Source organism: Esox lucius, chromosome 10 (assembly GCF_011004845.1).
Source record: "Esox lucius isolate fEsoLuc1 chromosome 10, fEsoLuc1.pri, whole genome shotgun sequence".
NCBI lineage: Eukaryota > Metazoa > Chordata > Actinopteri > Esociformes > Esocidae > Esox > Esox lucius.
In genome coordinates, this window is record NC_047578.1 from 13,902,326 (window position 1) to 13,921,355 (window position 19,030).

A 19,030-nucleotide genomic window follows, 5' to 3' on the forward strand; every position below is an offset into this window, starting at 1 on the left:
CTCAAGTGATACTATTTTAGAGTTCATTAACACAAATTATGCAAATTAACAGTCAATAAACATTTTAGAATTTCAAGTTTGAGAGCTTAAACACGAGAGATAAAGTTAGGTTAATTTAGCTTGATCTATTCAAGAGATACTATTTAAGTATTAATTAACAATATGCAAATGATGGTCATTAATAGAATACATCTTTTAAACGTTTCATAAAATTACAATTTAGGATAGCCTTAAAGCTTTAAAGTTGGCCAAGAAGCAAGACCATTTCAAATTGAAACATCTGTATTCCTCTGATTCTCATTTAAACCCATGTTAATTTATGTACAATTAGAATCTTATGAGGACAAAAGTAGATACAGTATCAACTATCCGTATGGAGGAGACTTGGCAGTTGGGCCAGTCTCAATACATCACCGTTGGTTTGGAGCTGACATTTGAGAGTTGGTTTTGTGTGACAGCTTTTGTCATTTAGGCTCTAGAGTGAGTGACAAAAAAAAAGACCATGAAAAAAGTCATGTTGGCAGGCACATCTAACATGGAAAGCTCCTTCAACATAATTGCTGAATTGTCCATCATCACAGTATTGTAAATGTATTAATAATTAATTATATACTATGTCAGTAATGCTGCATATCAATCATTCTGTAATAACACAATCATGAACCGCCATTGCGTCTTCATTCAAACTTCTCAAACTGCAGTTTGTGGATGTAGAATTTAAATGGGTTCAGCCTGAAATGTAACAACCCAAATGGTCCCCCAGGCTCCACAACAGAATTCACACGCACCACATAGCAGCATTGTGGGGGAAATGTGCTTGCGTGATTTGTTTTCCCTCTTAATATTATTTTGAGTATCCATAACATTTCTCTGACAGGACATTTCCGTTCCTAGCAGTTATCCCCAGACAAAACGGAACATACTAACCCTTAATTAGTGTTAATTAATGATGTTGAATATAAAACCTAAATCCCCTAAATCCCTTATTACTTTATTTAATTGGTCGTATAGAATTTCAGACTGGATGTTATTGTTCCTCTGTTTTTGTCTATTTGAGATAAACAATATGACTCAATTACTTTGAGTGGAAAAGTGAATAATGTTACTGTGACGCACAGAAAGAGGGAGAGAAGAGAACGTTTGTGCCATGTATTTAAATGTCAGGTTTCAGTGAGTAAAAACAGACAAGAACATTGGGCTAAAGTCTACTGCACCTCTTCCTCCAATTATAAAAACTACCCTGAAATGAGCAACATCAATTATGATCAAGTCATTATGTTGAAGCTTTTTTTTTGTATCATTAATTCATCATTTATAATTGAACAAAAATAGACAGCTACCAGCTCAGAGATTCACCATCTATTGGCTTCAGTTATAGGAGCAACACTGCGCTCTGCTGGTGGAAGGTAGAAGTTTGTATATAGCCCAGGGACATTGGTGTCATTCTTGCATAGCAGACAGGTCAAACTTACTGAACATGAACATATTCATTTAAAATGTTTGTTTCATTCACGGGAACTAAGGTTATTATAGTAAATGGAAATTAAAATATAACCACAATTGGAAACAAATAAAATAACTGAAAAAATATATCTATTTTTTATTTAGTTAAGAATTAAGGACTAGTATCATGCATGAGGTCAGAGGTCATTTTTGGGAGATTACAATGTTGCAATTACCTACTCCTTGTCAACAGGCCACAGTGCCTGCTGGGTAATTCTGTGACAAGCAATGAAGGGTAATCCATTGGGCAATAACTAGGACAAAACATTTGCATTCATGTTTTGAACATTGTAAACTATGGACAGTCATTGAATGAAATAACTTCAGGAGCTGTCTTTTTCCAAGTACATTAGACTCGGGTGTACCGACCCTTAAAGCCCTGAAATTACCAGAATAACTGTCAGCATCTATTTGTAGTCCATATGTATCTAAAAATATGGTTGCTGGTCTTTGATCTCATAGTTCTACTACCTCTGATTATTTTGTTCTTGATCTAGAACTAGGCAATAACTGCTATGGTATAAAACACAGGTCTGTTAACTGGAGAGCTGCTGGGTGGGCAGGTATTTGATCCAACACTGAATCCCACCTAAGCTTTTCAAGGTATTGTCTATTGATGTTTAGGCTGAAATGTGATTAGAATGGGGTCCATGTGGGGGCTTGTAAACATCAGTTTTCCTGATGGAGGGTTGGCAACAACCAAATTCTTGTGTCCTTATTAAATGTTTCCCAAATTCTACCGAATGCATAAGGAAGGCTACTTGAATAATAGGAAAATATATGTTTATCTATAAACATTAATCAATCAATCAAATTTATTTATAAAGGCCTTTATACATCAGCAGTTGTCACAAAGTTTTTTTTACAAAACATCCAGCCTGAAACCCCATGGAGCAAGCAACAACAGTGTTGAAGCACAGTGTCTAGGAAAAACTCCCTAAGAGGGGACAAAATTTAGGAAGAAACCTGGAGAGGAACCAGGCCCGGAGGGGTCGCCTGTCCTCTTCTGGCTGCGTCGGGTGAACATTTTAAGAGTACCACTTGAAATAATGAATTAATGCATTTGGGTGGGAGTGGTCAGCAGAGTGACAGCTGGAATCGTTAGGTATAGCCTTGATCTATAGCACAACCTAGAGGACTTTAGGCAGCAACAAGTCTTTAGTGCCTGGTACTTGGGAGGTTTGGGCCAAAACCTCATGTCCTCCTAAGTTTAAACTGAGCAGGAGACAAGGAAAATGTAGAGAGTGCATTGCTTAAGTTTACAAGGATTTACAGTGACGAAGGAGAACTAACCCTACTACCCCAGCATAATAATATAGCAGCGTAAAACCTTGGGGCTGAGACGGGGGGTCCAGTAACAATGTGGTCCTATCCAGGGGGAGACACTGTAGCCCTAATCAGGGGATATTCTTAAAATTATGCAGATCAAGAAAGTAGTTTGGTAATTCCACAATTAGAATGTTTTGGTGGAAAGGCCACTGTTAATTACAGTGTTAATAGCTTAGCATTAACACTGTAATTAATGATAACTTACTGTGGTACAAGTAAGGTGTTAACAGTTATATTGCTCACACCCACAGCGGCTCGGGAGCAAATAAAAGATTTAGAGCCAGGGAAGGCACAACTGCCCTTCTCGTTTGATGGGGTTTTTCAAGGGATACAGGGAGGGGTATCCAAGGAGAGATATTCAAATTTCTGACAAATTGTTCAGAATTTGTAACCTACCTACACACTGTTAGCCATGATTCATAGACTAATGGCGAGTAAACACGATTCACAATGTTAACAAATACTTTGTCAAATGCTATATTGGAAAAATGTATCTGTGAAGCTCTCAGTGAAATTCAACACTACTGTTGTTTGCTCCTTGGGGTTTAAGGCCGGGTGTCTCTGTAAAGCACTTTGTGACAACTGCTGTTGTAAAAAGGGCTTTATAAATACATTTGATTGATTGATTGGTTGATTGAAGCTCTCCAAACGAGTCATGTGCCAATAAAGTTACATGTACACAGTTGTACACAGTTCCAGACCGTTCCAGACAACTCTCACTCTGGTCAAACACTGACAATGGATAGTTCGGAGGCTCAAAACAGAAAAAAGTGTTAAAGGCGAGAAAATAAATATATTTATAGAACACTTTTATTGCAATCCCAATTATATACATTTTCTATTCATAGATTTTAGGTGTCGTCACGATATTGTCTTGAACGTTAATTTTGGTGCTGGTGACAAACTCAGAATTCTACTCAATGGGAGCTGATGAAGATTGTAAAGTGCATTACTAAAGCTCTCTGAAGTACAGTAGGCAAGATATTAATTGCTAAAAATACATTTTAGATCCAATATAAAGTAAACTAGCTAGTTAATACTGGAGGGGGCGGGGGTCACTCGTTAAATAGTCAATTTGTGCACCAACCAAAGTTGGCCAGGTTTTCAGGCATTTTCTTTCTATTTGCAGTTGTGTCTCCATGGGAGGAAAAATATCCTGGCAGCAGATAAAAACTGAATATTAGAACATTATACAAACAACTAAATAATTAATTGGGAACGCAATACAGTGTTTGTACGGTAGTCGAAGCAAAACTCCGTTGGACAGATGAAAAATAAATAAATCTGATATAGATCCAAAGGTTCTGTTCAAGATCCAAAAATATATGTTCCCTTTGTAATGCACGGCGCAGAGGGCAGGCTCCGATGCCATTTGGTTAAGGTGCAAGGGACAGTCCATAGTGACAAAATAGAATTTGATTGGTGGGTGAGCTCAGCATTTAATTTTCTGGGGCAGGATAAGATCAACGTTTGTTTTTAAAGCATTTGTCGCTTTGGGTTTTGATCGGGCTTTAATTCAAGCTCTCTTTATAGAGAAGAAAAGTTGAGTTTGCTCAATTTGTGGTTTGACAGATCTTGTTTATTGACTAATCCAACTTCCTGGAATACTCCTCAGGTCTTTTTCATTTCCGTTTGTGCGGAACTGGGAACTGTGTTGAAGACGGCCAATCTTTGAACTGGCTCAACCCGAATTGAGGGGATAATTATAAACTCTGTAGTTTGCTTAGAACCGGGAAATGTCGATCCATTTCTACCAGCAGTGACTAACTCATATTGTTTTAATGGCACATACCATTTGTTAATGGCATATGAAATTGACCTATACAGCTATACTGCAGCACTAAAATTCCCCTTTGACAGTGGAAGAAATGTTTTCAAAAACATGCCTTTACACAGCTTGGAACAAAAACACGTGCTCACCTAAAGGAAAGGCAAACGTGCTCAACTAACGGACTCGAAAAACCCCAATGCATTTCTTACCATAGAAATTATGTCAATAGCAGTAAATGCCCCCTATTTTAAGTAAATGCCCCTATGTTCTGGGTTCCTAAATTTGGCAGCATATTCTTAGACTGTAGAGAAACCCTGCTGGAAATAATGACAACACTGCAAGGCTGTGAATTAGATTTATTTACTGTATACATATATTATTTATATAGGTCTTTATATATAAAAATCTATGAATCCTGCTTTCATAGAATAGAGAGGCTACAGGGCAGGTCAGCAGTAGAACGATGCATACAATTGAAAGAACAGAAGCACTGAGGAGGACGATGAAGAGTATGCGAATAAGACAGAAACAAGTTCTGAACTAATGAATTAACTTAGACATTTTCATATGAAGCTCAAGCAACTCAATTGATTACAGCTCTTACCACAATTCTTGCTATTTATTAAATTGTTCTGTTATTACAATCATACTGTACTTGAAAAATTCTATCTTTTTACAGTACCTATTTACATAATCTGTAGTGTACAAGCACAGACTTAAAAAGTATTGTAGGTGACAAAATCAATATATTCAAGTTTAGTGGTTCTCTGTTGAAACATCTGAGACAGTGGTATGAGTTGCGGGTGGCTGACTATAATGTCACAACAAAAAACATTCTACTGCACTTCTCTCCCATCCCACAATCGCCCTCCTATGACAATCATGCCTAGCCTGCATTTGTTTATGTATAACTGCATTGTTTGATTCCATTAATTTCAGAGGAACAATCCTGTAAAAATGTCAGCCAAACAAATGCGATGAAATGGGCACAACATATCTGTCTCTAATTTCAAAAAGGAAAATCCTTCTGACATGGAAGAAAAAAGTCTCCAGGTGGAAATATGTTGAAAAGAACAGAAGTTGTATTGGTTTCCAAATGTAGTCTTTGGAAGTTCGAATCATCGCGATTTATTTATTATTATTTATTTCTCTCTCTGCATTCCCACGGTTCCCTGGGGTCGGTCTATAACTGTACTCTCACAAATACACAGTTGGGCTGCGGACGTTAATGCTGGACAATATGTTCATAACCCTCGGCTGAAAACTTTTAATTATTTGAAACACTGTTCCCATTATGGCAATGAGTGTAAATATACACACACACACACACACAAACACACACAAACAACTGCACAATAAGCTGAAACAGTAAGCTTAAAAAAAAAAAGAAATAGATCCCTCTTAACAACAAATAAAGACATTCAAAGCTCTTCCTCAAGAGACTAGCTAGGGCAACACTGAGACATAATGACCACATTCCTCTTTATAAGCGTTTAGTGATGAAGGGTAGACCTATCGCTCCTCTGAAGTCATTCATTATACATTTTGAGTCAACTAGCCCAACACCACTTAAGAATCAGCCTCTTAGGTCTCAACAATAGTCTAAGAAACAGCCTCTTTTGAAGATAGCGTTTGACTTAAACCACAAAACGACTCCCACTTTGTCTGAACAAAACGTTAAAACAATCAGTCACATACCACATTGCATAAGCAAATGCAAAAATACACATCTACATAATATTTATGAAATATTCGCGAAAGAATTTGACAGTGTCAAGCATGTCCTACACACGTGCACACAGAGACAAACAATGTCTACTGCTTGTTGTTGAACACGTGCGTTCATGGTCAATTACAACAACAGGCCTTTCAGCCTTACAGTACTGTCACTTTTTAGTCTAAAGCCTACAGCTCTCCCTCCATTTAACCATCTGCCCACTAGAGAGCATGTGAAGTTAGGGCTGGAAGAGGGATCTCTTGGAGGCCATAATTAATTTGGGGGGTAGCTGGTCAAGGTGCGTTGGGGGAATGGAGATGGGGCTTTTGTGGTCCACAGTACAGGATTCAGGTCCAGATTGTCTCCCATTTGGTACCAAATGAACACACACCAGTTTCACACCTCGGTTCTGGTCTAGGGGTGGACTTTGAAGGCCAGCAGTTGCTCAGAGTGCATGTTATTGAGGGAGCGGAGGTCGGGCAGTCTGAGGAGCAGCTTGGTGAATGTGGCTGACTCGTTGGGGTTCGGGTGGTTCTTCATGATGAGGCCCCTCAGGTGTCTAATCAGAGACTCCTGAAGAGTCTCCACAGAGTTGACGTTCTCGATCCCCGAGCGATCTAGAACCCCCCCAAAAAAACACAGACTTTAGTGTTACACTTGGTTTTACAACTCACATCATTACTGTCCGTTTCGGTCCTCTAGGACGTCTTTAGTATGGTGTCAGAATTGTCTCTATTACCGGCAGAGACAAGTACCACAGCGGTGAACAGGCTCATCTCCTCCTCACTCAGGTTGAGGCCCATCAGCTTCTCACTGAAGTCCATCACAGAGGTCAGGAAGTCCCCAGCGCCCATGGCTCGCAAAGTCTCCACGCTGTACTTATTACCGCCCAGGAATGTTACTGTGCGGTCTTTCACGTCAAACAGTGACGCAAAGCGCACCACCAGCACCTGGTGACGTGACAGCAGACACTACGTCAATCTATGTTCATCAGGCGCCCTTCGATGAGAACCTCATTGGTTTGTTCTCCAAAGTATTTACATATTTACTGTAGATAAGGAAAGATATTTGGTGGCGAAGAGAAGAGTCTGGGAAAGATAGGCGGAAGTTAAACACAATGACATGTGAATTACCTCAAAGGTGCCAGCCTTCAGAAGGCTGACCTGGTCATGCTGAGAGAGGTCTCTGAAGCCCGGGATCCGCTTGGCAAACTCTACCACCTCCCGCACGGCCGGGGTGAAACTCTGGCTGAACTCTTCCCAGATCCCGTGGCCTGATTTATGGGGGTTTACATGGGGAGAGGTGTTCATGGGACACAGCTGAGTATTGGAGAAGGGAGAGGACTTGTGTTAGTAGGAAATATTACACTACTATTTTAATTTTACATTGACATCTACCAAATGCATCAAAACTGCTCAAGCGCTATATAAATACCATTATGCTATTGATAGTAACAAATACCAAGTATAATTTATCAAACAGTCATTCTGCATGTGTCCATTTTGGACTGACCAGATGCATCCTGTTGCCCCCACTCCACAGTGGTCCACTGAATCCTCCATGGGAGGAGTTGGGCTGGCTAGTGCTGACGTCTTCTCTCAGGTCACGGTTGCCGTAGGCTGGGCAGCGGCCACTAGGGGCGCAGTTGGGCAGTCTGTCTCTACTGTAAGGGCAGTGGCTGTTAGTGCTGAAGGTGCAGTCCTCCTGTTGTCTGTCAGAGCCCCGAGGCCCAGTGTTGTTAGGTCCCTCCTGAGATTGGTCGTGGGCCTGAGTGGCTGTGAATGATGCCAGATCATTCTGGTGGTTCTGATTCAAAATCTGCTGGTTTTGGCGGTTCCAGGACTCCTGCTGGTTCTGGTTTCTCTCCTCTTTCCTCTTTCCAGTTCCAGCCACCCGTTGTTCTCCGCCCGAGGAGGTCGGCTCGGGTTCAGCTTGGGACTGGGGGGAAGGGTTATCTTGCTCCTGGTTGTACATGAAGGTCTCCTGGTGGGCCTGGGTCACTAAGCCAATCACCTCTTCTGACCCACTGTCAGAAGCGCTCAATGGATATGCAGAGTTTGGACTGGGGCTTGTATCCATGGCGACTACAGGCTCAGAGTTGGTCTCCTCTGATTGGTTGGACTCAGGGGAAGCAACGGGCGAGACAGAAGAGGAAGAAGCAGAGCCAGTGTCTCCGCATTGGGGGCGGGGCACCATGGTGCAGGCTAGTGCCTCAAGCGGATTAGCCAGGTCGGACAGGGGGAGTGGTGTGTTGCTGTGGATCTGGCTGTTGTTATTCATCATGTTGTTCATGGCACTTTGCATCTCTAACAGCATGCGCTGCTTCTCACGCTTTGGGATGCGTCCGAAGCGCACAGCTACAGAGGAGAGAGGGGAAGAGAGAAAATGTCAAGCGGTAAATGTATCTTTAATGTCTAACAGACCAACTTTTTTCTCATCCACATATTTACCTAACCAATGAAAACAGTAATGAACCATTTATCTATATGACTGTTGAGGTGATGTAAATAAAGGTGAACGTACAATCCTTGGACATGCCGACCAGCAGACACTTCTTGAAGCGACACTGCTGGCAGCGGTTTCTGTTGATCCTCATGATGGCACAGCTCTCACTTTTCAGGCACTTTTTATACTGGATGTTCTGCTGGATGCTTCGACGAAAGAAACCCTAGAGACACACAGACAGACGGGACACATTTGCGAGTCAGTGGTTTCATTCAGTGGGCCTGTTTCGACTAGATTCACGGCAGAGTTGCGGGTTTCTGCACTTCATTTGTCTGCTAAAAGTCTTTATGCGAAACATATCCAATTGGAGCAGTAAAAACATTTCCCCTTAAACCCTTTGGATGCATGAAGCATCGTGACTTTATTACAGTGTCATATTGAGCGAACATTATGCAGCAATTATTTGTGTGTGTGTGTGTTCACCTTGCAGCCTTCACAGGCATGGACGCCATAGTGGAATCCTGATGCGATATCTCCACACACCTTACACAGCATCACCAGGCCATTGATCTCTGCACAAGCACAGGAAAAACATCAACACTTGTATTCATCCCAAAGGCCAACTACTCCAAACTGGTTTTAACTGAACAGACATTTGAGCCATCCCACTGAAGAAACACTCTCACTGGTAATGTTGCATTTTGCAGTGGAGTCCAAGCGTCCGCTCTTCGCCATAGTGTCAGCCTGCAGCTGAGTGTGGCCTGCCGTGGGAAGGGGCGTGTCTTTCTGGTTGCCCTTGCGAATGCTCAGGGAGGTGTTTTGTGCCAGGGGGGAGTTGTAGCTGCAGTCGTTTGAGTCGCTGTTAAATGACTCCGGACTGGAGGAGCTGATGTAGGCTATTACACCCCCTGGTGGAGGAAGTGAGACATGAGGCTAACAGCTTCACAGTGAAACAGACTGTAGTAGGTACACTGAATCTTCATGGGTAGGGGTTCCTTTTGGGGGTTCAAATAGAGAACAAATCGTTAACATGACCTTTGTGGTTTGAGATAGCTTTAAATTGATGTATAAATAATAAATATGATCAAAAAGAAGGATCTGGAAATTATAAAGTTTAAAAACAAATTAATTGTATTAGAAAACGTTAAAATACTTAGCATTTCTATACAAAATTGCGGCCCCCGGTATTCACTACAACTAACAAAAGTATCTCACTCTACACAACTAATATCTAATTTCCTAACAATCAATGTATTTATTTAGACATACACTGATGCTGTTTCTTACCATGATAACCAAATCACCTCCTGATTGAATCATTGCAAAAAAGGTTAGTCTTGGGAGTGTCTCTCAGCCAAGAGGACATGTTAAGCACACACCCAGCCAGACAGCTCTGTTTGTTTGTTTTCTTCATCCCCTTGTTTCAGCTTGGTCTGACCTGGTTTCACTCTCTCTAGTCTGGTTATATAACACCCCTGTTATATAATGGTAGTTTCAGAAGGGTGTATTAACAAAAACTGTGCAACGCTACAATTCAACATCAGGTACAGTTTGTGAGGGTATATCATCAAATTGTCATTGAGTCAAGTGGCAGAACCAACACTGTTTCAAGAAATAAGCGATTCATGCCTCCCAAATAGTGTATGTGGTCTAAAAAACTAATCATATGGAGTTTGCAGTATGGAAATTACATGCTGACTTGCATTACCGAAGCTGTGGCAAATTCTGAAATCTCATTAGCCATTGTATGGCAATATAAAGCAGACATAATGAACCAGACCAAATTAGGGTGACTACATACTAAATAGATTCAGTAGTAAAACTCTTGGCCTAATTGTCAGTAAATTTATTACTTGACCAACCAATGACGTTCCTTTTTTTTTTAACTCGCCCCCAAGTGGAAAAGGGCTAGGGTTTTCTGCAGGAACTTAGTAGCAGAAAAACTGGGTCAGTTTGCAGCGCTGCTAGCAGCCCTATAACTGCGTGTAGTTTCACGTGTCCACACCATGCACCACACCAGCAGGCAGGTTAGAATTATGCAATATTAACGTCACCTCGCTTATCCACCAATCCGAGAAAACGCACGAGGAGCGTATCACAGTGCTCCCCAACCAATCATAGAGAGCGTATACAGAGTCGCACATGGCTAGTTACCAGTCCATGTGAGAAAAGAAACTGCAATGCTGTTCAAGGGTACTGGTCCTGAAATAAAAACTTAAATGGCACTCATAACCCACTTTAACAGTGTGAATTAATTATATTATAGTTACACACGTTTGTCAATTCGACATCCAAAAGCAGTTAACTGCAACCCATTGTTTGCTTGTATTTGTATTCAGAACATGAAACTAATTGAAATCAGAATCTTGACCAAGCTATTCACGTAGAAATGGTTTTAGATTACATGGTTACACTCAAGATGCATTTTCATGTATTCTGTACCGACACTGTGATAGGCTAAACAGGCTATACATAGCGCTACAAAATAAACACGTTAAAAGATGATCAAACCTGCTTTTGAAGATTCCATGACCTTCGACTTCTGAGATCCTGAAGTCTGATTCCGTGTTTTTTATCTTGTTTTCTGCAAATATTTAGTTAGGTGGTTGATTGCCTTCTTATTTATGAATTGAAGCGTCCAGAAAATAGTCAACAAACGCAAACTACACAGCTGTTGCTTACCACCAACTCTGGAAAATGACTGTTTTTACACATTGATCGTTTAAGATCACCAACGTCCCAAACAGTCTCATAAACGCCCAAAACCATAAATTGTAGCCAATTTTGGCGCTTCGGAATGAAGCGCGTTTGGAATTCCGTATTATAAATATTTCCGGAGAGGGCTCGAAAATATGTCAGTTTGCTCCCTCTCTCTCGGATACTTAAGTTGTTTTATTATATACAGCTATAGCATACAAATATATTTACTCGAAGGAAACGATCGAAGGTTCGCACAGCATAGTAACTCCCCTGTCAGAGAGATTTGCTGGATGATTGTTCTGAGTAGAGCTGTTGTACCACGTGACCCATTCCAGCGGCTCCTCCTTCTGTAGCTTAACGCTAGTATTGATGTAACCCACTGACACACTTCCACCAAGCGAATGAGTGGTTGGTAATTAAATTATACTATAATGTCCTAAGTTTATGAGCATCCCAATGAGTAGGGCAGTGGAGGCTGGTGAACGGAGAAAGAGGGTAACCGTTAAAGTGTCAAAGGTTTCCCTGTTACTCATTTTATTTATTTTTATAACAACTAATCCCATTATATTATAAAATAATCTGCAATAATGTTTTGGTTAGAGTTGTTATTTTTTTAACAAATAAAACACAATGGCGTGAGCCAAATGGCCAATATAAAATGGCTATTGACTGTTCATATGCCACAAGCAACACAACACAGCAATGCAGCCAATATTTGCTATAGGGGGCAATAAGAGAAAAGAGAAACGTAACTGAAATATTTAATGAAAAAACTAAATTCAATCGTTTGAAAAAAATATTTTTCAAGGGTGGAAAATGTGTATTCTAAAATCATTAAATAGATTTTCATGTCCAAACTTAAAATGTATTCGTTCAAACACGTTTTTCCACGTTTGCTTCTTCTTAAGATAGCAATTTCTTCCCACCTTCGTTCGAATCATGTTTTCTCAAAACCAAGTTTTGGAGGCGGGGCTTTATCTGGGCATTGAATTCTCGCACCCGATTTGCCATGAATCACACAATTATAAAGTTAAAATCATAGCCTTTCCATGCACTGCTTTCCCAATGCAACCTGTGGAGAGAATTTTAAGAATTGTATAAACTAGTCTAAATGTGAACATTTAAACAGAATAATAAACTGTTATTGCCATGTTGCATCGACGTCACTGACATGGTCACAGACACAGATATTGATGAAAGTTTAGTGTTCAAGTGACTGAAGTTAGATAGGGGCTAATTACCAAACTGGTTTAGAAACATCACAGCAAAAAAATCCAGTTAATGAGTTAAGTATAAACTTTTACCGCATTGGAATTTAGTTTTTTTTGCCACCCCAATAACGGCCCATTTTCTACATTAAGAACAACTGTATATTAAAAGAACATCGATAGTTATTTATTAGTTAAATGAACCATAGCACACATTTTAGACTGTGTACCGATAGGCCTGACGAGCCATGTCGTGTTTTATATGCTACTGTCACCCTGGTCACCCTTAATCTGGGGGGAGATTATGTGGGGGTACATAGTACCTCCAGAACGCTTTAAACTTTCATCAATATCTGTGTTTGTGACCATGGCAACAGTGACGTCGGTGCAACCTGTGAATAACAGTTTATTATTCTGTTTAAATGTACACATTTAGCCTAGTTTATACAATTCTTAAACTTCTCTCCACAGATTGCATTGGGAAAGCAGTGCATGGAAAGGCTATGATTTTCACTTTATAATGGTGTGATTCATGGCTAATCGGGTGCGAGAATTCAATGCCCAGATAAAGCCCCGCCTCCACGCCAATAGAGGCTCAAAACTTGGTTTTGAGAAAACATGATTCGAACGAAGGTGGGAAGAAATTGCAATCGTAAGAAGCAGCAAACGTGGGAAAACGTGTTTGAACGAATACATTTTAAGATCGGACGTGAAAATCCATTTAATGATTTTAGAATACACATTTTCCACCCTTGAATCTATTTTTTTCATATGATTGAATTTATTTTTTTCATTAAATATTTCAGTTACATTTCTCTTTTCTTACAGTCAATACATTTGAGTTCAATTGGGCTCCATACACTTAATGCAGGAAGTCTGTCAAATGACTTAAATGTGAATGTATTTCTGCCACACAAGATTACACACATGGCAATGTTGTTCTCACATTCTCAATAAAGGTTTTTAGTATTTTTTTGCATGTCATGTTTTATTGCTCTCATTTTCGCCCTGTAACAACTGGTTTACAGAGTCAATGGAGACCTGAGTATTTAAAAAAAACATCTGCAGCCAGAACGGTTTGAGTTACAATACTGACACATGGCATTCAAACTAGTTTTATAGTAGTTGTTTTTCATTGACCATTCAGGAAATCCCAGGACATCTGGCTATCCTGTGTCAGGCACACCTACAAACACAAAAATGCTGTCGGACTAGTCGCATTCATTTCAGAATGATTACACAATCGCTACCAACCCACTTAAATGTTGTTTTGGGGAACTTTGACATTTGTCAATAAAATAACTTACTTTACTGGTTGTAAAGTGACTCGGTCGATTCAGAAAATTGTGTACTATTGTACGTCATGTATACTTGCTGATCATGTGCTCCTCACCAAATTCAAACTCGGAATTTCACATATAATAGGGGCTCTACTCACATTATAACCAAAAACATATTACCATCCCAAACAGCCAATGTGGGGGAAAATGGGTCTTGTAATGAAAATACAGTACATAGGACAGGTATACAGTCTGATCGACAGCATTTACAGACAGGGATCAAATAGGATGTTTTTTTTTTCTCCCACCAATTTGTCTTTGGACAAAGAATAAGATTTGCTACGAAAATATCTGATGTAATTGGTTTAAAGACCAAGTAAACATCAGAATTGGGCTGCCTGTCTAAACGCATGCAACCAAGTGACCTACTGCTTCACCTCCAGCTGAACTGCACTGAATGGTACTTAAACCCAATCCTTTTGACACTATAACAATGCAGGTAAGTCTTCTCTGTAACCTACAATAAAACATTGAGGCCAGCCCCATGAAACGAGAGATGAGGCTCGTCTAAGAAAGTGAGGCAACATGAGAACAGACGTAACAATGTTTTTAAATGTTTCTATTAGGAACAAGTACACATTGTACTTTTAACAGGATAGACATGCACGTGTGTTCAAAACACACGCAGAAAAGCACAGCAATCAAAAATCTGATCGGTATGATTTGTTTTACAGCTTACCAGGTAGGAAAATCTAGTATTTGTCGTGTACCATTAAATACCGCAGTTAAATGACCTTCCCTCAAGCATCCTCTGGCGCACAATCCACAACAGTCAAACCCTCCCATATTGACAGTCTTTCAGCACCTATATAGAACAATTTACACCGTGTACACACTAAGATAACTAGGTAGAACAAAACATCGAACTCAGTCATAAATACACCCTACTAAATTAAAACAGCGTAGGGGAAGGAAAAAGAGGGCTGATCTCTGCTGTCATTCAAAAGGAAAGGTTTTAAAGATTAGAAAGCAGATGCTAGCTGGGCCAAATCCGTAAGTTACACTATTCGGGAGAAAGGACAGTTTACACCCCCACAACCTCCCACATGGTTGTGCTCAATGATAAACAGCACAAAGTAACTATTCACCGTTTTCGGCCTAAGGGCTGGATAACAGGCAGTTTCTTAGCACTAAAAGTTTCAGACAAGAGCCCTCAGCCAAATAAACCAAATTACATCACTGGCAGCAGTTGAGGAAACCAAAAGAAATTTAGCCAAATAGACGAACTTGTTTTTCTGTCAGTTATGAGAAAATAACATTGAACGAGGAACATAAAGTTAACATTACAACCCTTCAAATACCTGCCACGCCAACTTTAACAATGCCAATCCTGGATTATGAAAAATGAAGAGGGTCAGTTGTGACTGATGTTGGTCATCATCTAGGTTCTGACGCCAAGGTGCCGTCATTGTCATAAAGTAGGGTTAGAGACTTGACTGCCAAATATACAACAGAACGTTAAACCCAACACAGGATAGCTACTTAATGACTAAATCCTGCTGGATGTAAGCCAAGTAATACATTGGTTCAGATCACTAGGGGTAAAAAGAAACTCCGTTTTGTCAGAGCTACAGGTTAGCACAGTACAAATTGACAGGTTCCGAAGGTGACATTGAATGAAAAGTTAACATCAGCTTTACTTGATTGAAAATGTAGCCTCCTGGATTTCTTGATCCAAAATATAAAACAGCAGCTTCCGCACATAAAGTACAATTAAAAAACAACACAAGGCCAATGGTTTGTCACCGTAAAAAGGCATGTTTTTATTTCTTTCAATGTACAGACACCCACTAGCGGTAGCGGTGCAGCTGAAGAGTGTTGCGTCTCCTCCAGGCTGCCCGACGGGAACCACCCATGGTCAGGTGGAACTTGTGGCCCTTGCCCAGGCCTCGGCTCTTCTTGCCTGCAGACGTTAGGCCACGCATCTCCCTGTGCTTGTGCACAGGCCTGGTGATCCATTGGGTGTCTGGGTTGCGTCTGATAGCCTTGTGGAAGGTATCAACCAGGATCACCTCGAAGAACTTGTAGGTGGAATCTTCTCCCACCCAGTAGGAAGCCAGCACCCTCAGGCCTCCGCAGTGACGGCCAGCACGCTCCTGTTGAGACCAAGCAGGTCAGACAATTCAACCAGAGAGGTTGTGTAAACCACAATGAAAGCAAACCAACATTTCATAGAACATCTGGGCCTGTACAATCCCACTGTTGAATAAACAGGGTTTAATCGTGTTCCAAAAAAATGCTCCCTTCATTATCCAAACCATGGCCCGGCAACTCTAGTGGTACACTTCAAGCTCAAATAAATGAGGAATATTTCCGATTAAACATTGTTTCCTATGTGGCTGCGCCTTTGACAATCTCCACCATGTTCCAACAGACAGAATTACATTCACCTAACTTTGAGCACCAAATTATACTTTGAAAGGATGCATTCTTTTGTGGTTTCAGACCAATTGGCTTATTTTTCAGACTAGTGTCACCATAGTCGATAAGATGGGGAAAAAAGTTGAGCATCATTAACCACATTGAGAATGCATTATTAGATACAAGCAGGGACAACTGAAGACAATGAATTTCAACATAGAGACCACCAAATCACATTTACCCGTCTCCCTGAAATTTGCAGTCATTCACTACTCTCAAAGATTTTAAAATTCTGTCAAATACTGAAAAAAGAAAATAACGTTTCAGGCTAGGGGTCCCCAAAATGTTTTGGCACAAGAGCTACTTAAAAGAAGCTACTACTTTGTGCTTTCAATTGGGAAGACTCCACTCTCCCCTCAAACCTTTTCCCTAGGTTCTTAGTAAACACCACAAAGCGCAGCATTAAGTTATTTCAACGTAGCCTAGAACTTGTCATTCTATACAATACAAGAGCATAGGATGCTGTAACAGTAACACTGGTAAAAGCACCAGTTAGTTATTTAATCTGCATTAGCCTAACTGGTTACGTCATACCAAATTTAAGACTGAAAAGTACATACTATCAAGCTTTATTTAAGTCCACTCACCAGATTGCCACCAGAGTTAAGACCCCTACAAGAGATTGTTAACCAAACAGGGGTGGTACCATTTCATCTGTGTCTAAAATGTAAGATTTCATTGAAATCTTGCATTGTAACATGTGAAAACCACATACACTTTTGCTTAGCAGGCTACATAAAATTGTCAGCTATTACCCGGGAGGTCACAACTGACCTGTTGGCAAACCGTCCTAGCCCATTAATCAATCCCACAGTCATGTCCTAGAAAAGTGACTAAGTACAACTTTTACAGGTGGGGCGGGGTGTAATTCTAACACTGCTTGAGAGAAGCAACTGAACCGGAAGTCATACCTCAGCAGTGGACTGCAGGCTGCGGGCGAACTTGATCTGGTTAACACCATGGTGAACGGGTTTGCCATAAGTGGCACCCTTAGGCACAGGGCGCTTGCGGCCTCCACGGCGAACACGTACACGGTAGATCACATAGCCTTTAACAGAAAGGTTAGGACGTCATCAACAACAGACCAAAGGCCCCAAAACATCCTGCCATTACAGATCAGACACAGTAATTAATACATTAAAAGTAGACAAGCGTTGTAGCCGTGTTGCTTCACAGCAGAGTATATAGATGCAAGACATTACCTTTGTAAAGTCACGATTCTGCACATGTGCACAAAGACACCTGACCCTGTTACAGCATGATAGCCACAGGACTAAAACATGCTTTAGTTCTGCATCACTCTAATCCTAGTAGCTCAGCAGCAGAACTTGTCCCAAAACACTTTACTTTTGACTCGGTCTTCCTTTAAAATGACACCAGAACTTTGTTGTGTTTAAAGACTTAAGTGACAAGGTATTTACAAAAACCTGCATAAAGCTATTCTAAACAACATCAGCATCAAATCAACAGGCCAACGGTTATCAAAATAATACTCAACCACTGCACCTGGCAGTATCCTACATTAACCTGCATGGGGGGGGAAACCCTGAATATCAACATGATAAACAGTCATCTTATTCTTCACTTACAGCCTTATACTACACAAGATTAGATATACACTGAATGAAAGAGACTTACCTTGTTTGCACTTATACCCCAGTCTGCGGGCCTTGTCGGGTCTGGTGGGTCTAGGGGCACGGTGGAGATTGGAGAGCTGACGGTACTGCCAGCAACGGACGCGCAGGAGAAAGCGCATCACGTCGGACTGCTTCTTGCGCCATAACTCCTGCATATATTTGTACGCTCCCATGTTGGATTAACTGTAAGTAATGGTAAAGATGGAGGTCAAACATGATCACCATACAAAACAATGTAAGAGGGGCATTCACGTGTGTACTAACTACAACTTTGTTTACGCCTACAAACCATGAAACGCATCTAGAAATATCTAGATTCTAAGTATAATTTCGCCTGTATTAGCTAGAGAATACGGGTAACCTAGCTTTCTTTTTAGAATCCCTGCACATAAGTGTAGCGGTTCCAGGAGCAGAATGCTCTAGGTAGGCCCCAATGCCTCCACTGGCTAGTTAGCCCAACAACACGAGAAACCCAACAACCACGCCAAGGTACAAATAACTCATTTTTGAGTTAACGTTATACGCCAGATGTACATACATGTTACATACAGAATGTCAACGGCTATCAAACATCTAACTTAGATTGGAGTCCAACGCAAGCTAAATCATCCGTGCCTGTGCTTCGGATACCCAATACTTTAAACATATTTTTACAAATCAAATAACTAAAATTTAGGTTGTGTGTGAATAACTGAGTATTGCGTATACTACATTTATCACTATATAGCCTGATGATAATGTTTAAATAGAGATTTTGTATGGATTGTACTTTCTGAAATACTATAAACCGTTCGCTTACATGATGGCGCACCAGCCGGAAAGAAAGAGATTACGTACCCAGAATCCTTTATGAAAACGTCAGTGAAACAAACGCTTTCTGTCACCGCTGGGAAATGTAGTTTATTCCAACAACGTTAATATTCTCATTGAAATCAGTCACTAAATCTAGCCTGGTATTT

General features: G+C 40.5%; 2 protein-coding genes and 1 non-coding gene across 4 annotated transcripts; all 3 read right to left on the reverse strand.

Annotated features, from left to right (window-relative positions):
• Nucleotides 1-5,979: 5,979 nt before the first annotated feature.
• Nucleotides 5,980-11,761, reverse strand: nr1d2b (nuclear receptor subfamily 1, group D, member 2b). 2 transcript variants are annotated; one of them, XM_020050246.2, is made up of 8 exons: nucleotides 11,277-11,761; nucleotides 9,452-9,673; nucleotides 9,249-9,337; nucleotides 8,844-8,988; nucleotides 7,833-8,677; nucleotides 7,454-7,639; nucleotides 7,060-7,270; nucleotides 5,980-6,937 (listed from the first exon to the last, which is right to left on the reverse strand). In XM_020050246.2, exons 1-8 carry the CDS (start codon nucleotides 11,293-11,295, stop codon nucleotides 6,735-6,737), a joined length of 1,920 nt encoding a protein of 639 aa, XP_019905805.2. In that variant the 5' UTR covers nucleotides 11,296-11,761; the 3' UTR covers nucleotides 5,980-6,734. The 2 variants fall into 2 exon arrangements, with proteins under 2 accessions (XP_019905805.2, XP_034150670.1); XM_034294779.1 differs by lacking the exon at nucleotides 11,277-11,761 and adding an exon at nucleotides 10,053-11,236.
• A 3,987-nt stretch (nucleotides 11,762-15,748) lies between these two features.
• On the reverse strand, nucleotides 15,749-18,967 carry rpl15 (ribosomal protein L15). Its single transcript, XM_010873454.5, has 4 exons — nucleotides 18,871-18,967; nucleotides 18,073-18,254; nucleotides 17,346-17,482; nucleotides 15,749-16,109 (listed from the first exon to the last, which is right to left on the reverse strand). The coding sequence occupies exons 2-4, from the start codon at nucleotides 18,242-18,244 to the stop codon at nucleotides 15,804-15,806; spliced, it is 615 nt and encodes a 204-aa protein (XP_010871756.1). The 5' UTR covers nucleotides 18,245-18,254; nucleotides 18,871-18,967; the 3' UTR covers nucleotides 15,749-15,803.
• LOC114840091 lies at nucleotides 16,446-16,537 on the reverse strand. The gene has a single exon (XR_003782419.1). It is a non-coding gene; the product is annotated as a small nucleolar SNORD12/SNORD106 (small nucleolar RNA).
• Nucleotides 18,968-19,030: the final 63 nt, after the last annotated feature.